At 39.5% G+C, this 24,301-nt stretch overlaps 1 protein-coding gene across 1 annotated transcript in view; it reads right to left on the reverse strand.

Moving 5' to 3' along the window:
* The window catches only part of LOC102193066 (CUB and sushi domain-containing protein 3-like), a 387,453-nt gene that overhangs the window by 103,325 nt on the left and 259,827 nt on the right, over positions 1-24,301 (reverse strand). Inside the window, exons 8-11 of the mRNA XM_005728525.1 lie at positions 20,896-20,983; positions 20,625-20,749; positions 9,678-9,799; positions 623-726 (exon numbers count right to left, since the gene is read on the reverse strand). Of these exons, the coding sequence (XP_005728582.1) occupies positions 623-726; positions 9,678-9,799; positions 20,625-20,749; positions 20,896-20,983 (439 nt within the window). The remainder of the gene's footprint in view (positions 1-622; positions 727-9,677; positions 9,800-20,624; positions 20,750-20,895; positions 20,984-24,301) is intronic.

A 24,301-nucleotide genomic window follows, 5' to 3' on the forward strand; every position in this document is an offset into this window, starting at 1 on the left:
TGCTTTGCTTTGGTTTTGCAGAATCCTGCCTGAGTATGGCAAATTGCTTTGAGTACTCTGATGCTATGCAACCTTTTTTCAGAGTGCCAGTCCTGTTTATAATCAAAAGCTAACAGTGACCATCTACAAAGTGAACCATAATCACTTTGCATCAAGCCCAGAATAAAAAATGATGAAGCAAAAGACAAAAAGTACCTTTCTCATTGATTATTCTCATAGAGCACTGCTGCTTATTTGCACAGCTGGTCTCTGTATCGCTACATATCAGTGATATTTACTTATAATACAGATATATTGTGGAAAGATTTCAAAGATGTTTTATCTTTAGCTAGTAAAATGGGAACTAGGTGCAGTGATTTCTTGAAACATGTGCAAACATACATGGGAATGCAGTACACAAGGTACAAACAGAAAGCAAATATTTGGCATGAGCAACTTTATTGCTCAGCAAAGCCTGAACTGTCTTAGCCAAGCTTTCATGTAATTTCTTCAGGGATAGCTTCAGAAAGCCTGGACGACCACTGTTCACTTAAAATTACAAAAAAGTACTGTAATATACACTGATCTCTGGATATGTCGAAAGCAAGTGCAAAAGTATGTCAGTTTATAGTATAATACTTACACCTGTAGAATAGTCGTAGGATCTCCTACCTCCCCTCCATCTCCAATAGTTAGCGTATCATAGGCAATCTCTAAGTCAAACTCTTCAAAGTTGATCTGGATGACCTAAAGTTGACATGCATGAAAAAAACAAGCATATTCACATTCATGTGAGTTATTATTCCAACACAAGTCAAGCAGTAATATATAACTTTATTTTTTAAAATCAGGGCTACTCAATCAACAATAAGAAGAAGAAAAAGAAGCAACGTTCAGAAATCTCAGCACCCAGTAAGGAACGTGGTTATTGATTCCAGTTTGGAGGTCATCGCACTGAGCTGTGTTTCCTAAAATTTCAGTTTTATACCAAAAAAAACCTTTGGCTCAAAAAATTCCACAATCATTTTGAAAATGGTGGATTTGATCTTGATCTGGTTATAATTGCATTTTTTGACATATTGCATTAAAAAATGTAATCTACACTCTTGTAGTCCTAAAACTAGCGTGAGCTCAATCATGTTGCAAAAGGTTACATTGTATCTTGTCATGTTAAGACTTTTACCTGTGATGACATTAAAGTCATCTCAGTCTCTGAGTTGTACCTGAGCATACTGTACACGAATCATTAGAATTCATTCATGCATCACACAATGAGGCATGATTTCATTCAGTACCGCACAATGAGGAGGGAAGACTGCAAGTAACACCTCTGCTGTACACTTGAAGCAGTGAGTAGCAGCACACAGCTCAAAACTCTGATCGGGAATTATTAAACCAACACTTTCTGTTTCATCTAAGACCAGAGAGAAGCACATTTGGCAAAAGAGAAGAGAGAATGGGGGGAGGGTTGATAGAGAGAATGAAGAAGATGGAGGCAGATGGAAGAGGAGAGGACAGAGGAAGAGAGGAAATGGGGGTAATAATGAGCACATCTTTGATGCTAGCAAAGTACAGTGCTGGAATATTTCAAACTAAAATTCTGACTTGACCCTCAGGGGAAGACTGAAACCTCAGTCTGCCTCCGCCCTGCTCTTCTTCTCTCCTTATGAGGAATTTCCAGATTTCCAGAATGAATATTCTGCTGGAGCACTTCAAAGGCAACCAAATGCATCGCACAGATCTTATTTTCCTGTATGCTGGTATATTAGCACTAAGCATATTTGCATGCATATTGGCACGCTCAACAACTCTGTATATTTATTATGTTTAGGTAAGACGTCAATACAGTTCTCTTTTTCCCTTCACTACACAATTTAAGCACCAGAAACATGACACCACTACTGTGCATGCTGAATGGATACAGTTCATTTTTTATGCAACTTTAGCCTATGAATTTATGAAAAGGGAGAGAGCATAAACAGTGGCTATTCCTTTAGTGTCACCTGATTTGTTTTAGTTTATGGGGTTCATTTTTTTGCCATTTAATACTTGCTTTACCTCTTCTGCCACAAGCAAGTAAAGTTATCTTTTGACTGACTACAACTAATGTAGACATACCCAAATATACCAAAAAAACTGGGAAAGCGTAACAGCACCATCACCCGATTTCACCGGAAATGGAATAAACAAGAGTGTATACAAAGATGAAGCAACAATCTGCCCACTGCTCAAGGTGCTGACTCAGTCTTATCAGTATGTGAGGCAGCAGATTGGATTAAAGCATTACCTACAAACCTGTTAAAATCTCTCTGGAAAGCATGCACACAGACACACGGAAACAGACAGGCACAGGCTTTGTGGAGATTACTGTATCTATTGCTCTGATTACACAGTTGCCATATTCACACACACTTATCGCTGTATTCTCATGAACTCAAAGCAGGTTCTCAGCACAGCAGCAAATCTGAGAAGTAACAGCCGCATTTATATGACTGTTTTTACAGATTTTATAGAAAGACAACATCAGATCGTGCTTTTACAAGGATAATCATGATGATCACAATACTTAAAAGTTACGTTGTGCACTTTTAACATCGCAAATGGTTGCTGACATAGCTGAATGACTTTCCATAAGTGAAACACTGTTCAAGAGCTTACAAACTTTATGGAAAAAGGTTTTTTATTTCCTTTTTCCTTTGCATCTGCAATAACGTGTGGATGCCATTCTAGTGCAGTGTTGAAAGTATAGAGGATGGGCACTGGAGACGATTAATTTGACAGCAACAAGTACGGGTCTATCAAATGCAAATGGTGGAAAAATAATGGAAGCGCTTCATAGATATATTTTGAGTTAAATGATCAGAGATTACCAAAAGCTTTCCACAGCAGGTTTGAGATAAAAAGGAAAAATCTTGAAACTTACTAGGCACAGCAAAGAAACACATCCAAATGTGCATAGAGAATTCAAAGTGAGTGGGTTTCACTTGTTCAGTGCATGCCAGAGAGAAGTGAAAATGAAATCGTGGTTGCAGTGCTCCACACACAACATTCACAGATTGATAGCTCATGAAGTAAGCTGGGAGCAGTCATTACTGTATTGTCTTTCACGCTATATTTCTGTGTGTGTGTGCCTCCAATTTTTATAGTGCTTACAGTCAAAAAAAGTGAATGATGAGACTATACTACCAAATAATTGGTATAGTGAGTGGGTTTAAACAATCCTTCTATCCCAAGTAGGTGAAATAACTACGAATCGGGCCAACAAGCAGATACAAAAAGTTTGAAGGCTGAGGACAACAAGGGCATCGATATGCAGAAACACTAGAAATGATGCCTTTTGCTTAGTTTGCTGTAGGTAACAAAGCTTTGCTTCTGAAAATACCTCATTCTGAAATGGACTCTATAAGGAGTATTCCATTAGAGTTGTTCTGTCTTGTTGTATATGTCCTTTACAGAGTGTCCTAATGACACATCAGCACAGTTCACACAGCATTAAACACAGCTAAGCCATAAGCACATTGCACTGAATCCATGCATGCACTTACGTTTATGCATCTATGAATGCTGCACTGAAGTCAGCTTCGACTGGAACCTCATTAGTGGGAATGTGAGGGTCAGTGTTTATGTGTGTGTTCCTTTTTACATTTAGTGTGCTCAGTTTGTGTTTATGATAGATGAAGCTGAAAACTCCACATATTTCCCCTCTCTTCTAATTGGTTGGTGTTCATGCAAACATCCATCTCTCTGTCGATCTCTTTTCACTAGCTATCTCTCCCGCTTTTCTCTTTCTCTCTCTCTCTACCACCCTCTCTATCTCTCTCTAATTGGCTGCTGCATGTCTTCCTTCTATCCGTCTATGGCCTCTAGCCAATGAGGCGACAGAATTGGATTTCTGCTTGATAAAGCACTTCCTTTGGTTGTCGTGGAGACAATGAGGTGAGCGAAGCTCCTCCCTACTTATACCATAAAAGATCTTAAGATACTTTGAAGATATAGTTACACTAGGAATATGTGAAACACCTGGTGAGTGACACAGCCGGTGATGTAAAGCGGGCATTGACAGGGCTGGGGGATAAAAGATTGTCTGTGACAGCATTACCATAAACCCCGATCAACACACTCCCCTTGAATGTGCTTCTCCAGTATAAATCGTGCCATTGTGATGAGACCTGGGATGCAGCTGATGAAGACTGATGGTTAAAGTCCGAGACTACTCAGTGTTTTGCCCCTTACTTATACTTTTTTCAGCTTGGACTGCCAGGTGCATCCTTTCCAGATACCAACTCTGAACAGGAACTAGTGGGAAAGGCTGTGCCTGCCCCTTACTGTTGCTATGCAACTACTGAACTATAGAAAGCATTAGAATCACTGTTCTCCTATGATAAATGTTTAACATTTTTAACCTGAGCCCTTAAAAGTGCTATGCTGTTCATCCCGTCAGGAAGATGCAGAAGCATACCATTTCTTTAATGACAGAAAACCAGTGGAGTGTTTTCTTTTTCTCTTTGCCTACTAGCTTCAGTGTATGTCTGATTTTTTCTTAAGCCTGCAGGGCATTTCTGAATTTAATGCCTACAGTATTAATGGAAAATCTACCTAAAACAATTCCTTCCTGTCTTTGAATTGAATGCCCTTGCATGCACTTCCTTTGTGTTTATCATAGGGGTGCTAACTAAATATTCATCATCGCAGCGCTGCAGTAGTCATCTTGTATCCATGTGTTATGCATTAGACTGTGCATGCAAATGTGAATCGGGCCACAGAAACCTAGCACACACTTTATAATGTAAAAGGCTACTGTTTTAGGTGTGTGTCCAGCTGTCATGAAAAGACTAAAAGATAGCTAAGCACCTACAGTATGTAAAGACTTTTATCCAATCTCCTGTATCATGACCAAACGATAGTAAGAAAGAAGTGTTTTGATTTGCTCATATCGCAGAATATGGAAATTCAAGGAGAAGGAGAAACCAAATGATGGAGAAAATACAGAAAAGGAGAAGAGAAGAGAAGAGAAGAGAAGAGAAGAGAAGAGAAGAGAAGAGAAGAGAAGAGAAGAGAAGAGAAGAGAAGAGAAGAGAAGAAGTGAAGTGAAGTCTAGTAATGGGCATGCTGTCCTACCATCCCCAAGGTTAAATGAGAACAGGAGAGAATGAATTGGCTCTAAAGGCTCATTCTGCCAAAACTAAATGAAGCAATAACATCAGAGAGCTATAGAACCCCATTAACACTTAACCTGAGAGAGAGAGGGTGGTGTATAGGCAGAGAAGGATGGAGGGAATGGGGCTTGCAAAGATCGGGAGAGAAGAAGAGTGGGAGAGCTTTGGAAACTATGTCTCTTTACCTTCAGAGTATGAGAAGGCACCTCTGTGAGAATCTGTGTGAATTTGCGCAATGGAGAAAGAGATAGGAGGGAAACAGTGAAAAACAGATTTTTCCCCTCAAGTGCTCTCCTCACTCGCTGTATTCTCTCTTTCTCAGTAGTAATTTGATGGTTTCAGCTTGAGCTCTTTAATGAAGAATCTGGGTAATTCTGAGGACAGTGCCTCTGGGAGTCAAGGAGGAGGAGAGTGGGCAGTGTAAAAAAGAGACAAAGAGAAGGAAGAGGCAGGATGAATGAGAGAAAGAGTACAAGTTGAAACAGGCAGAGATGTATAGAAGTAATAAAAAAAAAGAGATCTTCTTGCTGTAGAGACAGGACTATTCCCTTGTTTGGAACGTGTTATGCAGGCGACACCCTCTTGCTCTTGTGATTCTCAGACTGCCTCTCTTAAGGAGTTTGGGGTTCTTTTGTTGCCTTCCCTCATACTGAGATCAACCTACTACTGTCCTGTTTGCTAAGTTGCCCCTCGTTGCCACATCAGCTCCCTAATTGAGAACAGATTTTTACTGCCAGTACACCAGATCATCACTGCTCCCATTCTGTCACAGTCATTTTTGCCCATTACCTGTTGTTTACCTGCCAGTTCCCAACTGTGTACTTGCCTCTGCCACCTGCCCGACATATGTAAGCCTGCTTTTGGACTGGTAAATTACCTTTTACTCAACGAGATGCTTCTCTGGATCTGCAATTTCCTGTTGTCACTAAACATCTGAAGCATGCAGAATGTGAATTCCTAAACCAACGGGAACTTATAAACACTAACTGAAATGTGCTCAACACCAACTGTGAGTGCAGCCTTAACTAGAGAAAGTGACTGCAGTAATTGCAGATCAATATCCTGTGCACTGTGGTAGTGTGTTTTACTTATTTTATTTTTTAACATAATGTTTAAAGTAGATTATTACCAACTTTCTTGACAGTGAGATACAGTATACACCCTTTTTTTGTGAAATACCAAAACATTATATTATAATATCTAAATCCAATAGTCAAGATGTGATTGAAGCAGAGACTTTCAGCTTTAATGGCCAAATGATATAATAATAATTATTATTATTATTCCATGACACATTAAGCAGGTAAAAGATCTGAAGTTGAACTTGTATCTGTAGCTTTACACTGGAAGTCTTCGAACGAGCTCCAAAAAGATTTGGGGCCAAACAAACCCATCAGAGACAAAGGAAAAAAATGTAAGAAGTGGCCAAATTAACAATCTAGTACATTTCTACAAAGAAGAAGTGCACCTGCCCATTCAGCAACATTCAAATCCCTGAAAGACCACAGAAGGCTAGACTAGAGTCAATGAATGTAGAATTCTCTAAGCCTGTCCTGGGCTGAAACCACCTCCCCCCAAAAACAACGTTAGACATGTGAAATCAAGAGCACTCTGTAAACTGCATCTATGATTATAAAAAGAAAAAAATGGTGGAGAAGGAATGAAAACGCTAATAACAGAAACCACACAACAATACATGTCAAACATGGTGGAGGCTACATTATAGTATGGGCTTGCATAGCTGCTAATGATACATGCTACACTCTCTACTCTGATTCAGCCAAAATCTGCTGAACGGTCCAGACAGCGTTCCACAGTACTGACTCAAGAGCTTTCAAGGAAGAAGCTCTTGGGCTGATCTCAACCCGATAAAGCATGCTTTTCGGTTCTTAAATACAAAACTGAAGGCAGAGAGACCCACAGGCCGCATAAACCATAAGCAGCAGTGGAAGATTGCTGCAGTAAAGGTCTAGAAGAGCATCTTAGAGGAGGAAACATCACATTTGGTGAAGTTCATGGGCTGTAGGCTTCACACAGCCACTGACTAGCAATGATTTTAATCCAAGTATTAAAATAATCCTTATATTTTAAATTTTGCTAGTTTCTCCAATTAATTTTGAGCCTCTGAAAATAGGGGGCAATGTCTTGTTTTGCCTGCTTTTATTTGGCAAAACAAATCTTCTAGACCTTGTTGTATTTTTTAAAAAATTCTAAATGCCTTTGAAATTGATCTACCGGATTAACCGATGCTATTATTTTTGTTTTTATTTTCAAAACATACTTCAGAGCGGTGACAATGAAAAGCAATGACAGTTATCTGATAGCATTAAAAAAAGTTGGACAAGATATTAATCCACAACCGAGAGGTTTTTTTTCATATTAATAATTTGAATCCTATTAGCTTTACATGTCCACACAATTCACCAAGGCAGATGAAAAATAAATGAAGGTGAGAGAAGAGTTGTGGGCAGACAAGGATTTGTCAGTCTTTGCCAGGCCGATTTCTTTCTCTCTGGCTTTGCTATCTGGACCTAACAAGTCTCTACTGTATGTACTGTATTAGACAAATTCAAAGACAGGTAGGACCTGTGGTTGTATAAAGAAATATATATATAAAGAAATATAACCTTAGATTTCAAAAACTATGGATAACTGGTAGACTGCAATATGAGGAAGTCAATTTCAGGCTCAGTTCATGTTTTAAAGTTGTTTTTGGGATGAGATACCAGCAGTTTGTACTATGATCTGAAGGCTCTTCAGCTTTAGAATCATTTAAATTGCTCTGCTATGCAGTATTGTTATACAGTATTTACCTATAATATTTAATATTCCTTGGGGCAAAAGGAAAACTTTTTTTTTACCAGGAATGTGGTCTGTGTGGTATACGTCTCGATGCACAAACATTGGGTTTGTTCTGAATGGATGTCTGTCTCTTCATGGCACGTACTGTATAAATATATAATCCCCTGAAGACCTCTGGTGTGATGTAGTGTCATAAAAAAAACATGTGTACCTTGTGGTTCTGTGTGGTCTGTGATTCAGTATGGCATATAGCAGATATGATGTAGTGGGATAAAAGACGTCATACATGTTTAGGATGGTGCATGGCTTGTACGTGATGTGGCGTGGAACACTACAATACATTACGAGGCACGGCCTGTGAAGTCCTTTGAGATAAAGGGCTACAAAATGTTTTTCTTCTTCATCTCGTCTTCATTTAGGTTTATGTGTTTGGCAATATCCATTATCATTTATCAGACAATAGATATACAGTAATTTTCACCCCTCTAACATGTGTCGCACATTTATACACACACACCTGAAACACAAAGGGTCCAAATGGCCTTAGTGTTGTAGCCTTCAACTGTCACCTACACAGTGTAGCCTTCAACAGAGAATGTATTGCTTTAGACCATAAACCAGAGGCCTTGGGCAGTGACAGAGAGCACTGTGTGTGAGAGCAGGGGGGAGAGAGAGAGACAGAAAGGTTCTGAGCACCAACAAAGTGACTGCGTGTGTGTGTGTGTGTGTGTGTGTGTGTGTCTGTCTCAAAAACAATATGCAGTGTGTGTTTGAACAGTTATATATGTAAGTGTGTGTGTGCACACACTTGTATGTGTTTGTTCGTCCCTATTGTGCTGACGCAGGTGTTGCCATTGACGACAGAGTGGTCACAACAGAGCCCCGAGTCGAATAAGGGTGCGTGTCTGAATACCAATCAGATTTCTCGTGGGACATAAAGCGGCCAATGGCAGATATCCATCTAACCTCCAACCTATCGTCTGCCCCTTTGCGGGATTAACCAATCACACAGAATCAAATGCGGACATGCTTTGACTGGCATATAATTTACAACACCTCCTACGTGAATTATTATCAACCCATTTCAATTATGCAAAAATGCTTCTTAACCAACTTTGTAAATGCTTGTAAGAACTGCTGATTTATATCAATTAAAATTAAAGCGAATGCATGAAATTCAAATGGAGCGAAACCTTCAAGCTGGTTCAGGAAGGAAACTTGGGCTGTGCTGCTAGGCTGCAATACTCCACATACTTCTGCATAGCGCTAATTCTTTACAGTAAGGCAGCATTTCAGCTCACATGCACTTATCACTCCTGGCTGTGTTGGTGCTGCTGTTGCTTGTTTAACATTTCATAAGCCCCCATTACACCAAACCTGGAGGTTTCAAGTTCCACTTTTGTAACTTAACGGGTTTTCCCCAATTTTAGCTTGGGTATGCAGAGAGAAGAACAGCATCAATACTAAGTATTGCTTCTTCACATAATAATAATGTATTGCAAGTGTGCTTGCTGATTTAAACTGCTTTATAATGAACTCTACAATTAGAAAGTAGGAACTCTTTTACATATTACTTTTTCTATAACTACATGTACAGGCAATATGTCTCTATGGTTAAAGTGAGTTTGTGTACTACCAGTGATGCACTTTGATATATGTGTTTTGGAATTAATTGATCTCTCTTCACACTAAATTTGAATTTGAGAATTTGACAGCGATTGAATCAAAATGAAGACTTACCTTATTGGGATTTGAGGCAGTAATTATCCACACACACTGTGCGTTGTTCTCATATTGAATTGGGAAGTTGGGAGATGTAAAGGTTCCTGATGGCCCCTGAAGATTACTGCCACAAGTCTTCACTGTGGAGAGAAAACAAAGCAAAACAAAATAAAACATAATGTCATTGTTTTAAAAGCAACCGAAGCATTAATATTGGTTTTAGCAACAGTAATTGTAGGCTGTTGAGTCACCACACAACAAAAGAGTGACAATTAGCTTTATAATTAAACCATTTAGGTGATGTTTAGCCAGACATATTCAGGATACAGCCTGCAGCAAAAGTGTAACAATTGTGGGTAACAGCTCAAGTTTAGAGGAGAACAATTAAAGTGGATTTAGCACAACTGAGAGATGCAAGGAAGAAGTACTGTGACAGAAAGGAAAGAGAAGAACAGAAAGGGGAAAGAAGAAATGAGTCAAGTGCAGACAGGTACAGAAAGAGGAACAGAAGGTCACATAGATGGTATTGATATTGCCAGCAACATCTCTCTGGATAACAGTGCTTAATTGGAAGCTATTGGGTGTGAAATACCACAGGATTAGCTAGAACTATAGTATTGAGTGACAGATACATTCACCTGCAATTTGCTGAAAGTCAACAACTTCGCTTTACTACAGGTGTTATAATTACAGTCTGTCTTAAAAAAAAGAAACTAAAAAAAAAAGAGGTGAAAAAAGTCAACCAGAGGTATGAAAGTGTAAAGTGGAGATTCTCTCTGCTGAGCCATAGAAATTTACTTCTTATTTTAGTCAGTGCCTGTGCTGGAACCCCTTACAAACGCAAACACTAATGCTGAAGTTACACTTAGTGAAGTGTTGAAAATGACACATGCTAGGTGTTCGATAAACCCACTAAGCCTTTATTAGGCTTTGTGTTCTGACTAGATGTGATAGAGAACCTGCCTGTCTGTCCTTGGGTCGTCCTGTTAGAGTTGGGAGGTAATTTTCTGGTTGGTTTGAAGCACCGTTTGTTCCTTAATTAGTTTGTTCAGTGGCAGGCCATAAGAATACGTACAGTTAACAGCCGCACAAACACAAACACACACACACGCACACACGTGCTCACAAACCCCTAAAACAAAAGAATAAGCATCAACGCTTAAACGTGACGGTCTCATTTTAGAAGCGGGCGACAAATGTATGTATTCAGCCGAGCTTATATTGACACGCACTGCACAAGAGACAAATGCACCTAGCATTGCAAAATAATTGAGTATATATATATATATAGATAATATAGATCCTTACAAATGGAAACTTTCAAATACTCTCAGACAAAAGCCCACTCCCGACTTTAACTAGGTGGTCAGAATGAAGGAAAGGGACAAATAAAAGAATAAGAGCCACAACATGTTTGTCTACGGGTCTTTTTGTGCTTGTGTGTGTGTGTGTGTGTGTGTGTGTGTGTGTAAGTAAGTAATGGACTGCAACCGTGAAGTGCTGTAAGAGAGTGTCAGAACAAGTACAACACCCCTTAGAGACAACCATATATAGTTCTTTTCTGTTTCTATGTTTCTCTGTCTTACTGTCGACGAGATCTTTGCAAGAGTCCCGCCTGACCATACCCAGTTGTTTCGTGTTTCTCTAATTCTCATAGCATCCTCAGCTGACCTGCTCTAGTGTTTAGCTCACAGCGGTTTATACACCGATAGATATGTAGAGATAAAGTGTGTGTTTGTGAACGTGTGTGCACGCTAGGGTTGCGCGTGAGAAATGATTTAACTGAATGTCTCAAGACTTGTGTGTAAGCTCGTGTTTGCGAGTGCACTGACAGCTCAATCAGCGTGTCCTGAACGAATGGCCAGCCCATCACCGTGCCCACAGCAAAACGGGCATGATGTTGCTATAGCAATAGCGCACAGAGAGACTTATCACCAGAATTACCAGAGGAGCTAACATCGCATAACTTACGCTGAACTCCATCTGTCTCTCAGCCTGCATCTGTCTGTCTTTCGCTCGGTCTGTCTCTCCAGGTCTTTTATTTTCATGTCTTAGTCCCCTTATGAGCCATTGAATGTAGCTCATGGTTTACATAACGCTCTATCATTTGTTCTCAGTGTCTCTTCATTACCTTTCATACCTATTTTTCTTGCTTTCTCTTCCTGTGTCTTTTGGACATTTCACCTGGCAGTGGGGCGCTGTGCTGATATATATTTCCATTTAATACTACTTTGTACTACTTGTCAGAGGCAACTGTTATATTTTCTACTGCACTAAACTCTTGTAAAGGTCTCATCATGTGTTAAGTTCCTAGTAAATAATTGAAATATGACCCATATGATGATCACATACATTTTACATGCTGTTGCAGATAAAACTATTTTCCAGTGTTGAGCTTAAAGCAATTAAAATTACACCTCCTCCCCGATTTTTAACTCGCTACAACAACAAACCCATACTGTTACTCACAAAAACTCACTTACAGTATTTTTTCAAGAACTAAAATTGATATTTGACATAATAATTTCTTCACAATACCTCAATTAAGAAAATTCCTGTACATTTAACATACTAACTCAGCAAACTGTTACTTAACTGTGCTTGCACATCAACACAATCCTGAATTTCGATGACCTTAACTGTGTTTGCTCTCTTCCTCATACCTCCCTAACAGCAGGGAAATATATGGTTCTTTCTTTGCCGTAAAGTCTGTGTGACAGAACCCAAAGTCCATAAAAATCAATCTGATAAGCCTGTTTTAAAGCAGCCATTTTTGCATGGAATAGTAGGTAAACACAGATGTTGCTAATGACATTAATTAAAACTGTGTACCACAATACAAATGACCTTTCGTTATTACAATTACTAACACCTGTGTTTACCTGCTATTTTGTGCCAGAATGGCTGCTTTGATGTAGGTCTGCACCCAGAGTTTTGGATCCACAGGTGAGAAATGGGCGGTGGAAACCATTGCAGCATATGTGTGTATGAGGTTGGCATCTTAGCTTTCGGATCTGGAGTCAGTTTTGTAGAATATAGGTGTGAAAAATCATTTTATTTTAAATACAAATTTCTATTTATGCATATTCATATATTTTTATGCAAAACAGTTTTAGCAAGCCATCAGAAATCTAATTAAATTCCTGGCAAACAGAAACCATATCACCCGCCAGTGTGTCTGAGCTTAAGGTGGCTAAAACCTCGTGAAGTTACAGAACTGGTTTCTAGAGATATCTGGGTTTTTAATTTCAAATGTTTCATTAATTAGAAAACATATATGTCATTTGACCCACTGTTAACATACACACAGTATGCTGGATTGAAGACATTTGACATGTATTTATAATAGCACAATTGTAATGCCTGTCAGTGTGTGTAAATTGAACGTCTGTCTCTGTGTTTCTCTGTATCGCTTTCTCTTCCCCTCATAATTATTTATGTTGGCACACAGTATACAGGGTTTAAAGCCAAAAGAGCCACACTATCATTGAAGCGATAATGAACTGCAGATCAAATTAAAAAGAAAAAAAAAGTGATGATAAATGCATATTGCTGAAATCAAGAGCGTGGTTAAGTAAATGCTTTAGGCAGGAATAGTACGGAGTGTGTGTGTGTAACAACATATACACTTTGTTTTTATATTTTCAGATCAAGCAGAATCCCCCAGGACTCTCCCTCTCTTTTTCTGTCTCTCACTCTATCACACTTAGACAAACACGCTTACCCACATAAACCACTGGGATGTGAACCAAAATTAAATGGTGTTCCAGGCAAGAAACACATTGCCAAAGTCCATAGTGTAGCTCCAACGCCCTTGCAAACATCTCTCCAAAGTTTTGTTTTATGGATTCAGAGCATAACTGACGCACCCCATAAGCACTGGGAACATTGCTCTGAGAATGTTTTTGAATTTTAATACTGTTTAGCTTCACAATATTTTGGCTCAAAAGAGCTTTCCCCAGACTGATTTGCCTTACACTCAAGGTCTATAACTCTGCTTTCTCAGCAGGGTGGCCTTTGTGGTTAGTGAATCGTCCCCACAGTGGAAGCTTAGCTTCAATCATCCATACTGCTATACCTGCTGAAGCATACCAAGGACACTTAACCCTTAAGAGTTCCAAATTATCTGCCTGGCCCTCTACCTCACTGCCCCTCAGACAGCATAAAGAGCAGTGGATGTTAGGATGCCTGGGTCGTTGACCCAGGGTTTTTGAGTCTATTATATTATTTTTCATTTCTAGTCTTTGGTTTCTTTGTTAGAGTTCTGTCTTATGGTTTATGTCTCTGTGTAATCCTTAGTTGCTGTCTCCCCTGTCGGCTATATCTCCGTGTCTGTGTCTGCCCTGGTCCCACGTCTCTGTTCCCTCTGTAGTGCCTGCCTGTGAGTCTCTCTGTAAGTTCAGTCCCTGTTATGTTTCCTGTTTTACTTTGAAAGTCCGTGTCTCATGTAAATGCGTCTGGTTGTGCTTCCTTTGTCTCGTTAGGCCTGATTTGCCGCAGCTGTGTTTCCCTCCTGTTACCCATTCCCTGATTGCTCCTCTGTGTATTTAAGCCCTGTGTTTCTCTGTGTCCGTGTTGCAATCTACCCTTATCTTGCTGTGTGGTCTGTCTGTGTAAGTGTATTTTGTATTCCTAGTTTTGGTGCCCTTTCGAGTTCATGTCTGTCTCCGGAGTCTGCACTTTGGGGTCCTTTTCCTGCCTGCACACAGCCGTTTCATAACAGTGGATGAGAGACAGTCACACAGAAAATGCAATCAGATATCAAATCAGATTTTTTTTTTTTTTACAATTATACCTTTACCATTAAATTTCTATTAGTTTGCCTTACATATTGTGCACAGGCAGTTTAAAGTAAACTTTTTGCTATGGAGTACCAAAGGACACTGAGCTTTGATCTCAGGAACCAGTCGCTGTCCATCATAAATTGCTTACGACCGTCTTACCTGTGTTCTACCTGTGAGCTATTGCGGTTGCCTCAAGACTTGCTGTCAGTAAAAAGACAGTATCCCCATGACATCAGCTGCCTGCAGCATTAAACATTTAACAAGTCATTAAGTGAAGGTTGCGATGCTGTTGTCAGTCTTTGTAGGTCCCTTTAATCTCGACAAGCAAAGAATGCAAAGAGTGAACAAAAAGAGGTAATACTGAAAAACTTGTGATTACTTTGGTTGCTGGCAGATTTAAATGGTTGCCTGTAGTTTACATTAAAATATATCTAACTGTCTGTAAACACATGCCAATGGTTGTGGAGAGACATTAAAACTATAGCTAGTGCGAAATAGAGATTTTGAAACATGCTGGTTGCAGCGGTAAGGCACAACTTTTACTATTAAAGTGAACTGGTTCGTGTAACACTTTTTCAGGATTCACTAATGCTCATCAAGTAGTTAGGGAATCGTTACTGACAAGTTGGCACCTTCCATGCAAAACATAACTGCAGGAATCTGTTAGTGTCCAAAGCAATGGCAATGGTAGTTTTTGGTGCATTGCACTCTTGTGACCAGTTTCACCTATCGGCAGCCAGCAACCTCCAACAACCATTTGCCAACCAAATGGACAATACACATTTGTCCAAGGTCATTGACTGTTATCTAGGCCTAAAATCCAAATTACCAGTGCCAGTATTTGATACTGAGCTAAGCATGTTAAGAAAAGCTGAACAGATTCAAGACAGTTCAATTTTTCCTAATAATGAGGTAAAGATTACAACTTAGATTATGATAACTGAGGAAACATCCTGACTAAAGTTAATTTCTTGGTAAATAAATGTGACTTGATTAATTGTTGACATAGTTGACCAAGGACACAGGTAATCTAAAACAAACTTCTAAATAGTTTTTCATGGAAAGAATCAGGGCCATTTTCTTATTGAAAAAAGGGAAAAACTTTTTTTACTCAACTAAGAAATCTATCAAGTTTGAGTATAAATTAGATTTTTTTAAAAGCTGTATCTGTATCAGGTTTGTGTCAGATTGGAGATCAGAAGTTTCTGCAGGATGGTCAAACTGACTCTTTTAACAGGCTGTCTACAGGAGCAGATAGATTGACCAATGGACACAGACAATGATTGATGACATCATTAAGCTGGAACACAGTGTTCCACTGGCCCTCGTTCTGGTTGGAGCTTTAATGGGTACACACACAAAAATTGAGTAGACACACAGACACTAACGCACACGGAAAAAAACACACACACACATACAGAGCAATGCCTGCGCATTACGGTTCCTCCCCTTTTCTTCTCTATTATTGGAAATCAACATATGCGCATGTGAGTCTGTGTCTATCCAGCTGATATATAGCACCCTTCATTGAGTCAGTATATTCAGGCAGATCAACTGAACACCCCTGGAGTTCACACACACAGAGACAGAGAGAAAGAGTTGGCTCAGTGGCCTTGCCATCTGTCCATTAATCAAGGTGCCACATGGACCGACTCCCTCTTTCTCTCTCTTTCTCTCATAAAGTGGTGGACAGAGGGACATTGCAGTTTGATGGCTTATTTTATACTTTTTTTTTATTTGGTTTTGTATTTGTTCTGTTGTATCTAATAAACTGATTACTGTTCTGTGTCCATCTTGCAGTTGTTGTTGTTGTTTTTCTTAAAATATATATCTATCAACCTCTTTCTGGTGGTTATACTGTTGGTATACTGAGAGCAGATTTCTGCAACCACTTTATTTTCCACATAATGTTCCAAAAGAGACATTTAGCTGTATTTAAGTGTTTGACAGGAGTGACCCTTTAATAAGTCAGCTGGCTTGATGCTTCCTGACAGATTGCCTCTCTCAATGTTATTCATGAGTTTCCACTTTAGCTATTGGCTGGTTGGCTGTAAAGGTCAAATCTGAGCTGTGTTCAGTTAAACACGGCCCTTATCTCACACCGTTTTGTTCAACACAATGAAATAAAGTAACCTAAAGAGGGACACTTTTCTCCGTGAGGTTCAAATGTTTACTTGCTTACCTGTTGAACTCTCCTTTGCCAGCGGAGGTGCAAACAGAGGCATAGGGCCATTTTCATTGGGATCAAGTACAAATTTTTGCGCCTGCATCTGTTTCATAATTGTGTGGATTAAAATGAATGCACTGGCGCCAAAGTGGAGAGCAGTGCAGGGTGGTGTTTATATATTTGGAGCCTGATTTTTTGGTTGGCTTGTGCATTTTTTAATAATATTTAATTGGAATTTCCACCACCTCAGAGAATCTCTTCAAACACTGTTGGTAACCTAACAGATTAATTTGTTTATCAGAATATGAACTCAATTTTCGATGATTTTCTGCTGGAGTTGTAACTCACACAAATTGCATGTTTACACAGTTGTTTGGAGTATTCACTTTACTACAGAGAAATATAGTCCACTTAGGCGCACTGTAGTAAAAACAAGATTGTTATTTCCATCTGCAGTAGTTTATATTTAGCTGGATGGCTCTGTTCTGGGACCTCCTTGCCATTCTACGCACATATTTACAAAGCTGGATGCAGCAAGAGCAGCAGAAAGATCTCCTGGTCCGTAACAGAGCAGATGTGACACTCATTAAGACAGATTCAAGACTGAAATGAGTGGTTCTGGTGGATGTGGGTTGCAAAGCGGCTTGCTAATGCCACAGGCGGTGAAATCAGCTGTAATCAGCTGGGCTGTGCTTGACTTTGTGGCCAGCCCGTACTATCCTCAATTTGATTGGCTGCAATAAAAAACATTGTTCATTGTATAATGTTACTGAAGTTGTAACACTGTAACAATTTTTTTCTCACCACGAAGGATAAAGAATTTCAATTACAATTAGAAACAAATGATGCACAAAATAAAGTAAGCTGATTGTCCATAGCTTGACAACCATCACCTAAAAAACACATCATCACTACAGCTGTTGTCATAGTAGCCCTTTTATTAACGCATGCAGACCCACTCGAGCTCCTCCTCCTGATACTCTTGCCACTTTGTAATTTATATAGCACCAACAACAGCTGCCTCAAGGTGCTTTGTATTGTGAGGTAAGACCCTACAATAACACAGAGAAAACCCCAACAATCATATATCCACCTATGACCAGGTCATTGGCAGCCGTGGGAAGAAAAAATTCCCTTTTAAGAGGAAGAAACCTCAGGAAGAAACAGGCCTTGACAGGGGCAGCCATCTGGTTAGAGGTGAAGACAGGGAGAAAACATTTCCACCAGAACTAAAACTGAACCAAAATGAAGCAGTCACACATGAACTTGTATTCAGTGTAACAGGCCCGAAGAATCCCCGTATTCTTTGATATAGCACCTACTGCTGCACTGCTACTGACTGTTAAAAAAGGAGTTTTCCAAAGGTAGAAAAGAAAAAGGCATCAAATGATGATGATAGTAACAGACCACTTCTAGACAACAGAAAAGGCGATTCTGCTCTCAGTCTATTAGCTCAAGATGAACCTGCCTTCGCCTTTAAAGCAAGCGAGAAAGGTTCAGAATTTCAATATTAGATTTTCGTCTGTGAGGGATTCTTTTTTGAATAGCTTTATAGATGGAGCAGAAGTCTCTACATTCTTCTGCCTGCTTTTCAGCTAAGCCATCAAAAGCTTTTAATGTATATGTACCATGTTTACAGTTGCAGAGTATTGTGGTTAGTGTTTTCTGGTTTTTATTTCCTGTGATCCTGGCATATAGCTCAAAATAAGCCTCAGCATTGTTGTCAGAAAGATGTGATTCTCGTATTACACGCACTTTGTCCTTCAAACAACCTCACTGTGGGTTTTTCTCGGATTTACGGAACTTTTGAAGATGGACGCCTTTCTGTTTCACTGCTTCAGCAATGCCGGAGAGACACACGCTGGATAACAGTTACGCACGGCGGTACTGGGAGGAGTAGTGTCACAGAAAAGTTCTGCCACCCATTTTTAACAATATTACAGTCACAATCAGCACAGGTAGTGGGTCATTCAGTATCACCTATGATTAATAAAGGTACATTTGTCATACATAATGTGAACATTAAATATAACTGTTCCTATTGTTGGCCTCTGAACATAAGGTGGCAAGAACTGCTTTTAAACAGCTTATAGGTGGGGACAATGTTGGAGTAACAGTGCCCTCCATTGTAAAACACTTAAAACAACAAAGATCAGCTGGCAAAAAAATGACTAGTTACTTAGCAACAGCAACGAAACAGGATGGTGCACTCTGTCACGGCTTTGTCAAAAAGTTGTTCATGGTTGTTTTTTTCTGTATTTCTTTTCTTCTTCTTCTTCTTCTTTTTTTTCTGTGTATTATACCCACCAGAGCTTTAACAATGCACACCTGCTGCTCTGAAGTTACAGCAGCTCTGCGGAAATGTCTCACTCTGCCCACACGCTTTTCCTGCAAATATCCCTGCTGACGAATGGCTCTGTTTCCCAGTGATAGAGGTCATCCCATTTAACCACTCACTGCTCCGAGGGACAACACCAGTGACTTAAATGTCATTGGCAGTCATCCTTTGGGGAGACTTTAGCCCCTCATCACATCCAGGTAAATGTAAGGCTTGATTGGCTTAATGTCAGTAGCTGTATTTAATTGCTCATTATAAAATATTTAGTGATAATGACTCCCTGTTAGCTATTAATGATGATAAAGAGCCAATCAAAAGGTATTAGCACTGTAATATCTCTAAAAATGGGTTAGATGGTAATAAGGCTGATTGGTGGGAACCAACAAGTTATACATGATATATTCTACCTGCTTAAAAAGGATCTGTGCTCACACAGTACCAAAAACCTTAATGATGGTCACTTCCCGTGTTTGGTTCACAAGAGAAACCTGAGGCTAAAGTCGAGGCACGAGGTCATATGGTGACCAGCAGGCAAGAGACCACGACCAACAGCTGGCTAACACCTGGAGGTCCTGCTCAGGTATCTCTGAGCAAGACACTTCATCCCTCCTGAACGCTACAGTGCAACTCACCTTTTGCCCAAAATGTAACTGTTGTTCATATGTTGCTTTTTATGTTGGATTCAGTCAGTTTTAATTCCAGCGAGACTGTGATTTCAGCCTAAAGTAGGTGTGACATTTTCCAGCGTCTCTCTACCCTCTTTCTTCACTTTTTCGATTTCTCTGCCCCCACTTCTTAGTTCCTTTTGTGTCTGTATGTTGGTAATTATTAGTTAGAGGTTCAAATATTCCACTCTCACACACACATGCATGCCCACGCACACCCGCACACACACACGGACCCATGCCCAGAGAATATTGGTTTTTATGTTAAAGTATGTGTCTCCAGCCACGGACTGAAGCCAAGTGAAGGAAGACATGACAAACGACTTTGGCATTTAACATGACAGACGCCCTCTCTCTCTGTCTCCCTCTTTCCGTCTTTGTGTGCGCGTGTGTGTGTGTGTGTGTTGTAAGTATGAATCTATAACAGTAGCAAATGTTAAAAAAAAATCCAGAAAAAGAAAATCAAACATTCTCAATGAGGTCAATGATTAAAGTCTGTAGTCACTTATGTAACCATATGCAGAGTGATTGCATAACTTGTGTCACCTAAAAATAAATTGTAGTGGTAATTGTGTTTTTTCATTTGTGTGCTATTTTAATTAAGATCAAATCTGGTGCTTGTGTAGAGGAGTGTTTACACCCTACTGTGTTTACTTCATTTGAGGTCCTAAACAATCACTATCATAGCTCCCCTGATGAAAGCATACAGCCGTAGCATGTTACTGAGTCGCTACACTGCAAACATTGGATTATACTTTGTTTTGTTTCGTAATTTTATAGCTAACGGCTTGAAACAGTAATGGGATTTTCGTTCCACTGTAAACTCAGCCCTGTTCAACTCAAACTGATGAAAAGCCAAGGTAACTGACTGACCACAGTTACACATGCACATGGAGTCACCCATGGACAGTTAGCAGGTTTCATATTTCATATTTGTGATTACAGCAGATTTCTGTATGTGTGCCTGTGATGTATATGCTGGTGTGGGTACACAAGAAAGGCATTTCTTACCTTTGCAGACAGGTCTGTGGTCACTCCATGCTGCAAACACTTCTGCCACTCTCTGGCAGCTGATACTTTTGCTGCCCTGTAGAACATAGTCTTCTCCGCAGCTAAAGTGCACCACACTCCCAATGCTATGCAAAATGGAAAAAAAAAATAACATAGTGTAAGAAAAAAAAGAAACACAGGTATAAAATGTTTATGCTGCAAAGATTCTGTACAGATGTGCATTTGTGCATTTCTGTTATAAAGCAACTACGCCAGTGTTTTTCAATTGTACCTGAAGTCATTGCCATGGCGTTTTCCATTCTCTGGCTCTCCTGGGTCTGGGCAGGAGTTAGAAGCCTGTCTCACACCGCCTTCATTTACTACACAGAGAGACAGACAGGTGGAGAGCCGAGGAAACACGGTTTAGATGAAGACAGACAGAAGAAGTATTTGGTTCACTGGATTCCACGAGCAATCTTTCTCTGAAGTAAAGGTTTAGTTTTCTGACTGCCATACATTATGAAACTCATTTTTATGCTCACATAAATACACTGTAATTCGAAATTTACCATCAAATCAACATGGTACTGCTTCAATGCGCCCTCACATCTGTCATTCCTCTGAATGACAGATGTGAGGGTGCCTTTAGTTTTAGCTTAGGAAATCTGCCTGCTTTATCACTCATTCGCTTTACAATCAGCAGCGAAAGAAAAAAAAAGTTCGACCAGGAGATAGCCTAACAGACAGGCTAGATGGTGGGGTGGGCTGTAAAGGATGACACAGCACTCCAGACACGATCTTAATTCTCTCACAGACGAGCTAATCTTGACAGTAACCCTCCAAACATCACAGAGGTAGAACAGAGACAACAGACAGGACTGCACAAACACTTTCAGACTGCAACATCACGACAAACGTGGATCTGACAGGATGAATCTTTACTCAGTATCTCTCTTTAATTATAAGACTGCTGTTGTACTGTTTTTCTTCTGTTTTTTTAATCATTTTCCTTTTGTCTTTCGGTCTGTCCCCTTTGCCCCCATCTATGAATAAAATAACCTCATAGCAGACCGTTTAGACCTTCTTCTTTGTGCAGCAACAGTTTTACTTTTTTAAAATGAAACACTGCTGCTTTTTCTGTCCCAAAATAAGGGAGGCACCACGTGCCACAGACCCGTTTCTGGTACATCGCAGCAAAGCAAAAAGTATTAGTAGTAATACGGTATCTTAATGAGCTGCATTCCATTGATGTTCTATTTCGACCCACGTGAGAGGATATTTCCTTAATGAGATCAGGGTGAGGGTAAACTTATTTAAATTACCCTCGAGTTTCTCACAGTTTTTCATTCAGACCAGTGAATACAGAATTAGGCCCCTCTGAGGATTTTTGAGTTTTTTTCTTCTGCTTCTTCCCAGTCTGTCATCCTTTCCTAATGTCTAGTGTCAGCAGAATATTACTAGAGGCAGAAATCAGCCTGGTGTGCTTATTTATTTCGGCTATAGAGCAAATAAAACAGCCCGTGGTGTATTTTGATATTCAAATGCAAGGAGTGATATTCAATTTAGAGGGAATAATAGTTTAGTGTGGTATAATAATCAGTTTATTTTTAAAGCATAGAGTAGACAACAGTGCGGCACTGTTCTCTTGATTACTAATTTCATAAGGATGATTAAATTACGAGTGGAAGAACATAATTCTATTTGTGTTATTTGGATGATGAATATAATATCAAAATGATTATCTTTTTTTAACTTTGCATGTTTTGGTTTTGTATTTTATTTATGTGTATAGGTTTTGCTGCTCTAATTAGTCAGCGTCCCCCTCATCTAAAGAAAGGCTCTTTGCAATGAACACAGGTTAAAAAAAAGAAAACGTCCTGAATTTGCAAGAAATTTAAACAAGTTTTTTTTACTCAAGAACGCTTACGAAGTCAACTAGTCTCACTGTTTTGGAATTAAAACTCCCTTACCGCGTTGTTTAAGATACTTTCTGGTTTTTTTTAAGTGTTCTGCACTGACTCTTGTTGTAAGACAATTGCTGGTGAAAACTGATAAAAAAACAAAAAAACAAACTTTTCTCTTATCTTAACCCCCCCGCAAAAGCCAGACAACCCAATTAGGTGTGACAAACACTGGCCAAGTGATAATACTGCCCATTTCTGTTTTCACATAAACACCTTCCCACCCAGGCTGTCTGGGCTATCTGGCTAACATGTATGTACATGTGTAGTCTGTATCAACAAACCCAGCAGGTGGTTGGTGTGCAGCTCTGTGTGTGTGGATTTGTTAGAGTAGATACTTTGTTGCTTTGTTGGAGCGGCTAATTTGACCATCTGGACTATTAACAGTACAACAGAGGGACTGGTTACAGTATCAGTTCTGTGTACACACAGACAAACACACAAAGCCCACAAAAGTGAACCCACAAACATATATATACATGCACATATACAGAACCACATCTAAGCGCACACGCATGGGCACAGACTGACACACAGACAGGCTTTATGCTTCACTGACGAGTTAAACCAGTTAGAGAAGAACATATTAGCATCTGAACCAGTCAGAGCCAGACTAATTAACATACAGTACACATTCATATGTGTAGAATCAAACCTCGACCATGGCTCTCCAACCTGTCAAGGAAACTGATGGATCCGCGATGTGCCGAGCCACCACGCTGCGCCTAGCTCAGAACATCGCCTCCCCATCAGCTCATACAGTATTTAAGGCAATTACACACAAACATACAATCACATAAACGCAAGCAAATAAGGAAAACGAGCAAAAAAAAATCAGTGATCTTTAAAAATTCATAATTATCACTCATGCAAACTAATTAACAAGAAGCAAGGCCATCATCTTGGTGTTTTTGCACGTACGGTATTAGTCTCTCGCTCTCGTATTAACACTTATGTGCACTTATCTTCTCATGTCCTTATAGTGTGCAAAAAAATGCATGACTTTGAACCTTCATCTGCATATTTGTGAGTCCATGCGGGGTGTTTAGACTAGGTGGCAAACATAAAAGTATATAACCATCAACACCATTATAGCACACAGATAACTAACCTTCAAAGAGTTGCATAATGTCTGTGCGTACGTGTGTGATGTGAGATGACCGAATAGAGACGCTATAGTAAAGAAGTGTGAAAGAAAGTTGGACTTACATAAAAAATAATGTATGTATCAAGTTAAATGTTGAAAAGTGAGCTCTATTTGCTGGTAATAGCTCTGCTTTTTGTGCATATTCATAGAATGTTGAAAGTTATAATTGTAGAGAAAAATGTAATCATGTAGCCAAATCGGTATTACAGTGGATGAAATGACAAAGGAACCATAGTTCCCTATTGATGCCTATTGTGTTAGTTTCCAAGGTGACTTATTCTTATATATGGATATTTCAAGTCAGAAGGAACTGTGGTTGCCCACCAAACAAGTGCACTACATTAACAGGGAAGCTCTTATACTTATTATGAGTGCATCCTTGTTATTTTGGAAAGGTTCTAGATATAGACTGCAATATGTAATGGCAGTTTACCTTTCTACCAAATCATCACACATCATGACATAATATATTTTATAAAGCGCAGAAATACATGAAATTGTCTTGGGAGATTTTTTATAAACCCAACAATGGGCTTGAGACCTCAATGATTCATTTATAAAGGTTTGCAGGCTGTGAGAGGAGAGGAGAG

The sequence above is a fragment of the Pundamilia nyererei genome, unplaced genomic scaffold (assembly GCF_000239375.1).
Source record: "Pundamilia nyererei isolate P.nyererei 1_Seehausen unplaced genomic scaffold, PunNye1.0 scaffold00028, whole genome shotgun sequence".
NCBI lineage: Eukaryota > Metazoa > Chordata > Actinopteri > Cichliformes > Cichlidae > Pundamilia > Pundamilia nyererei.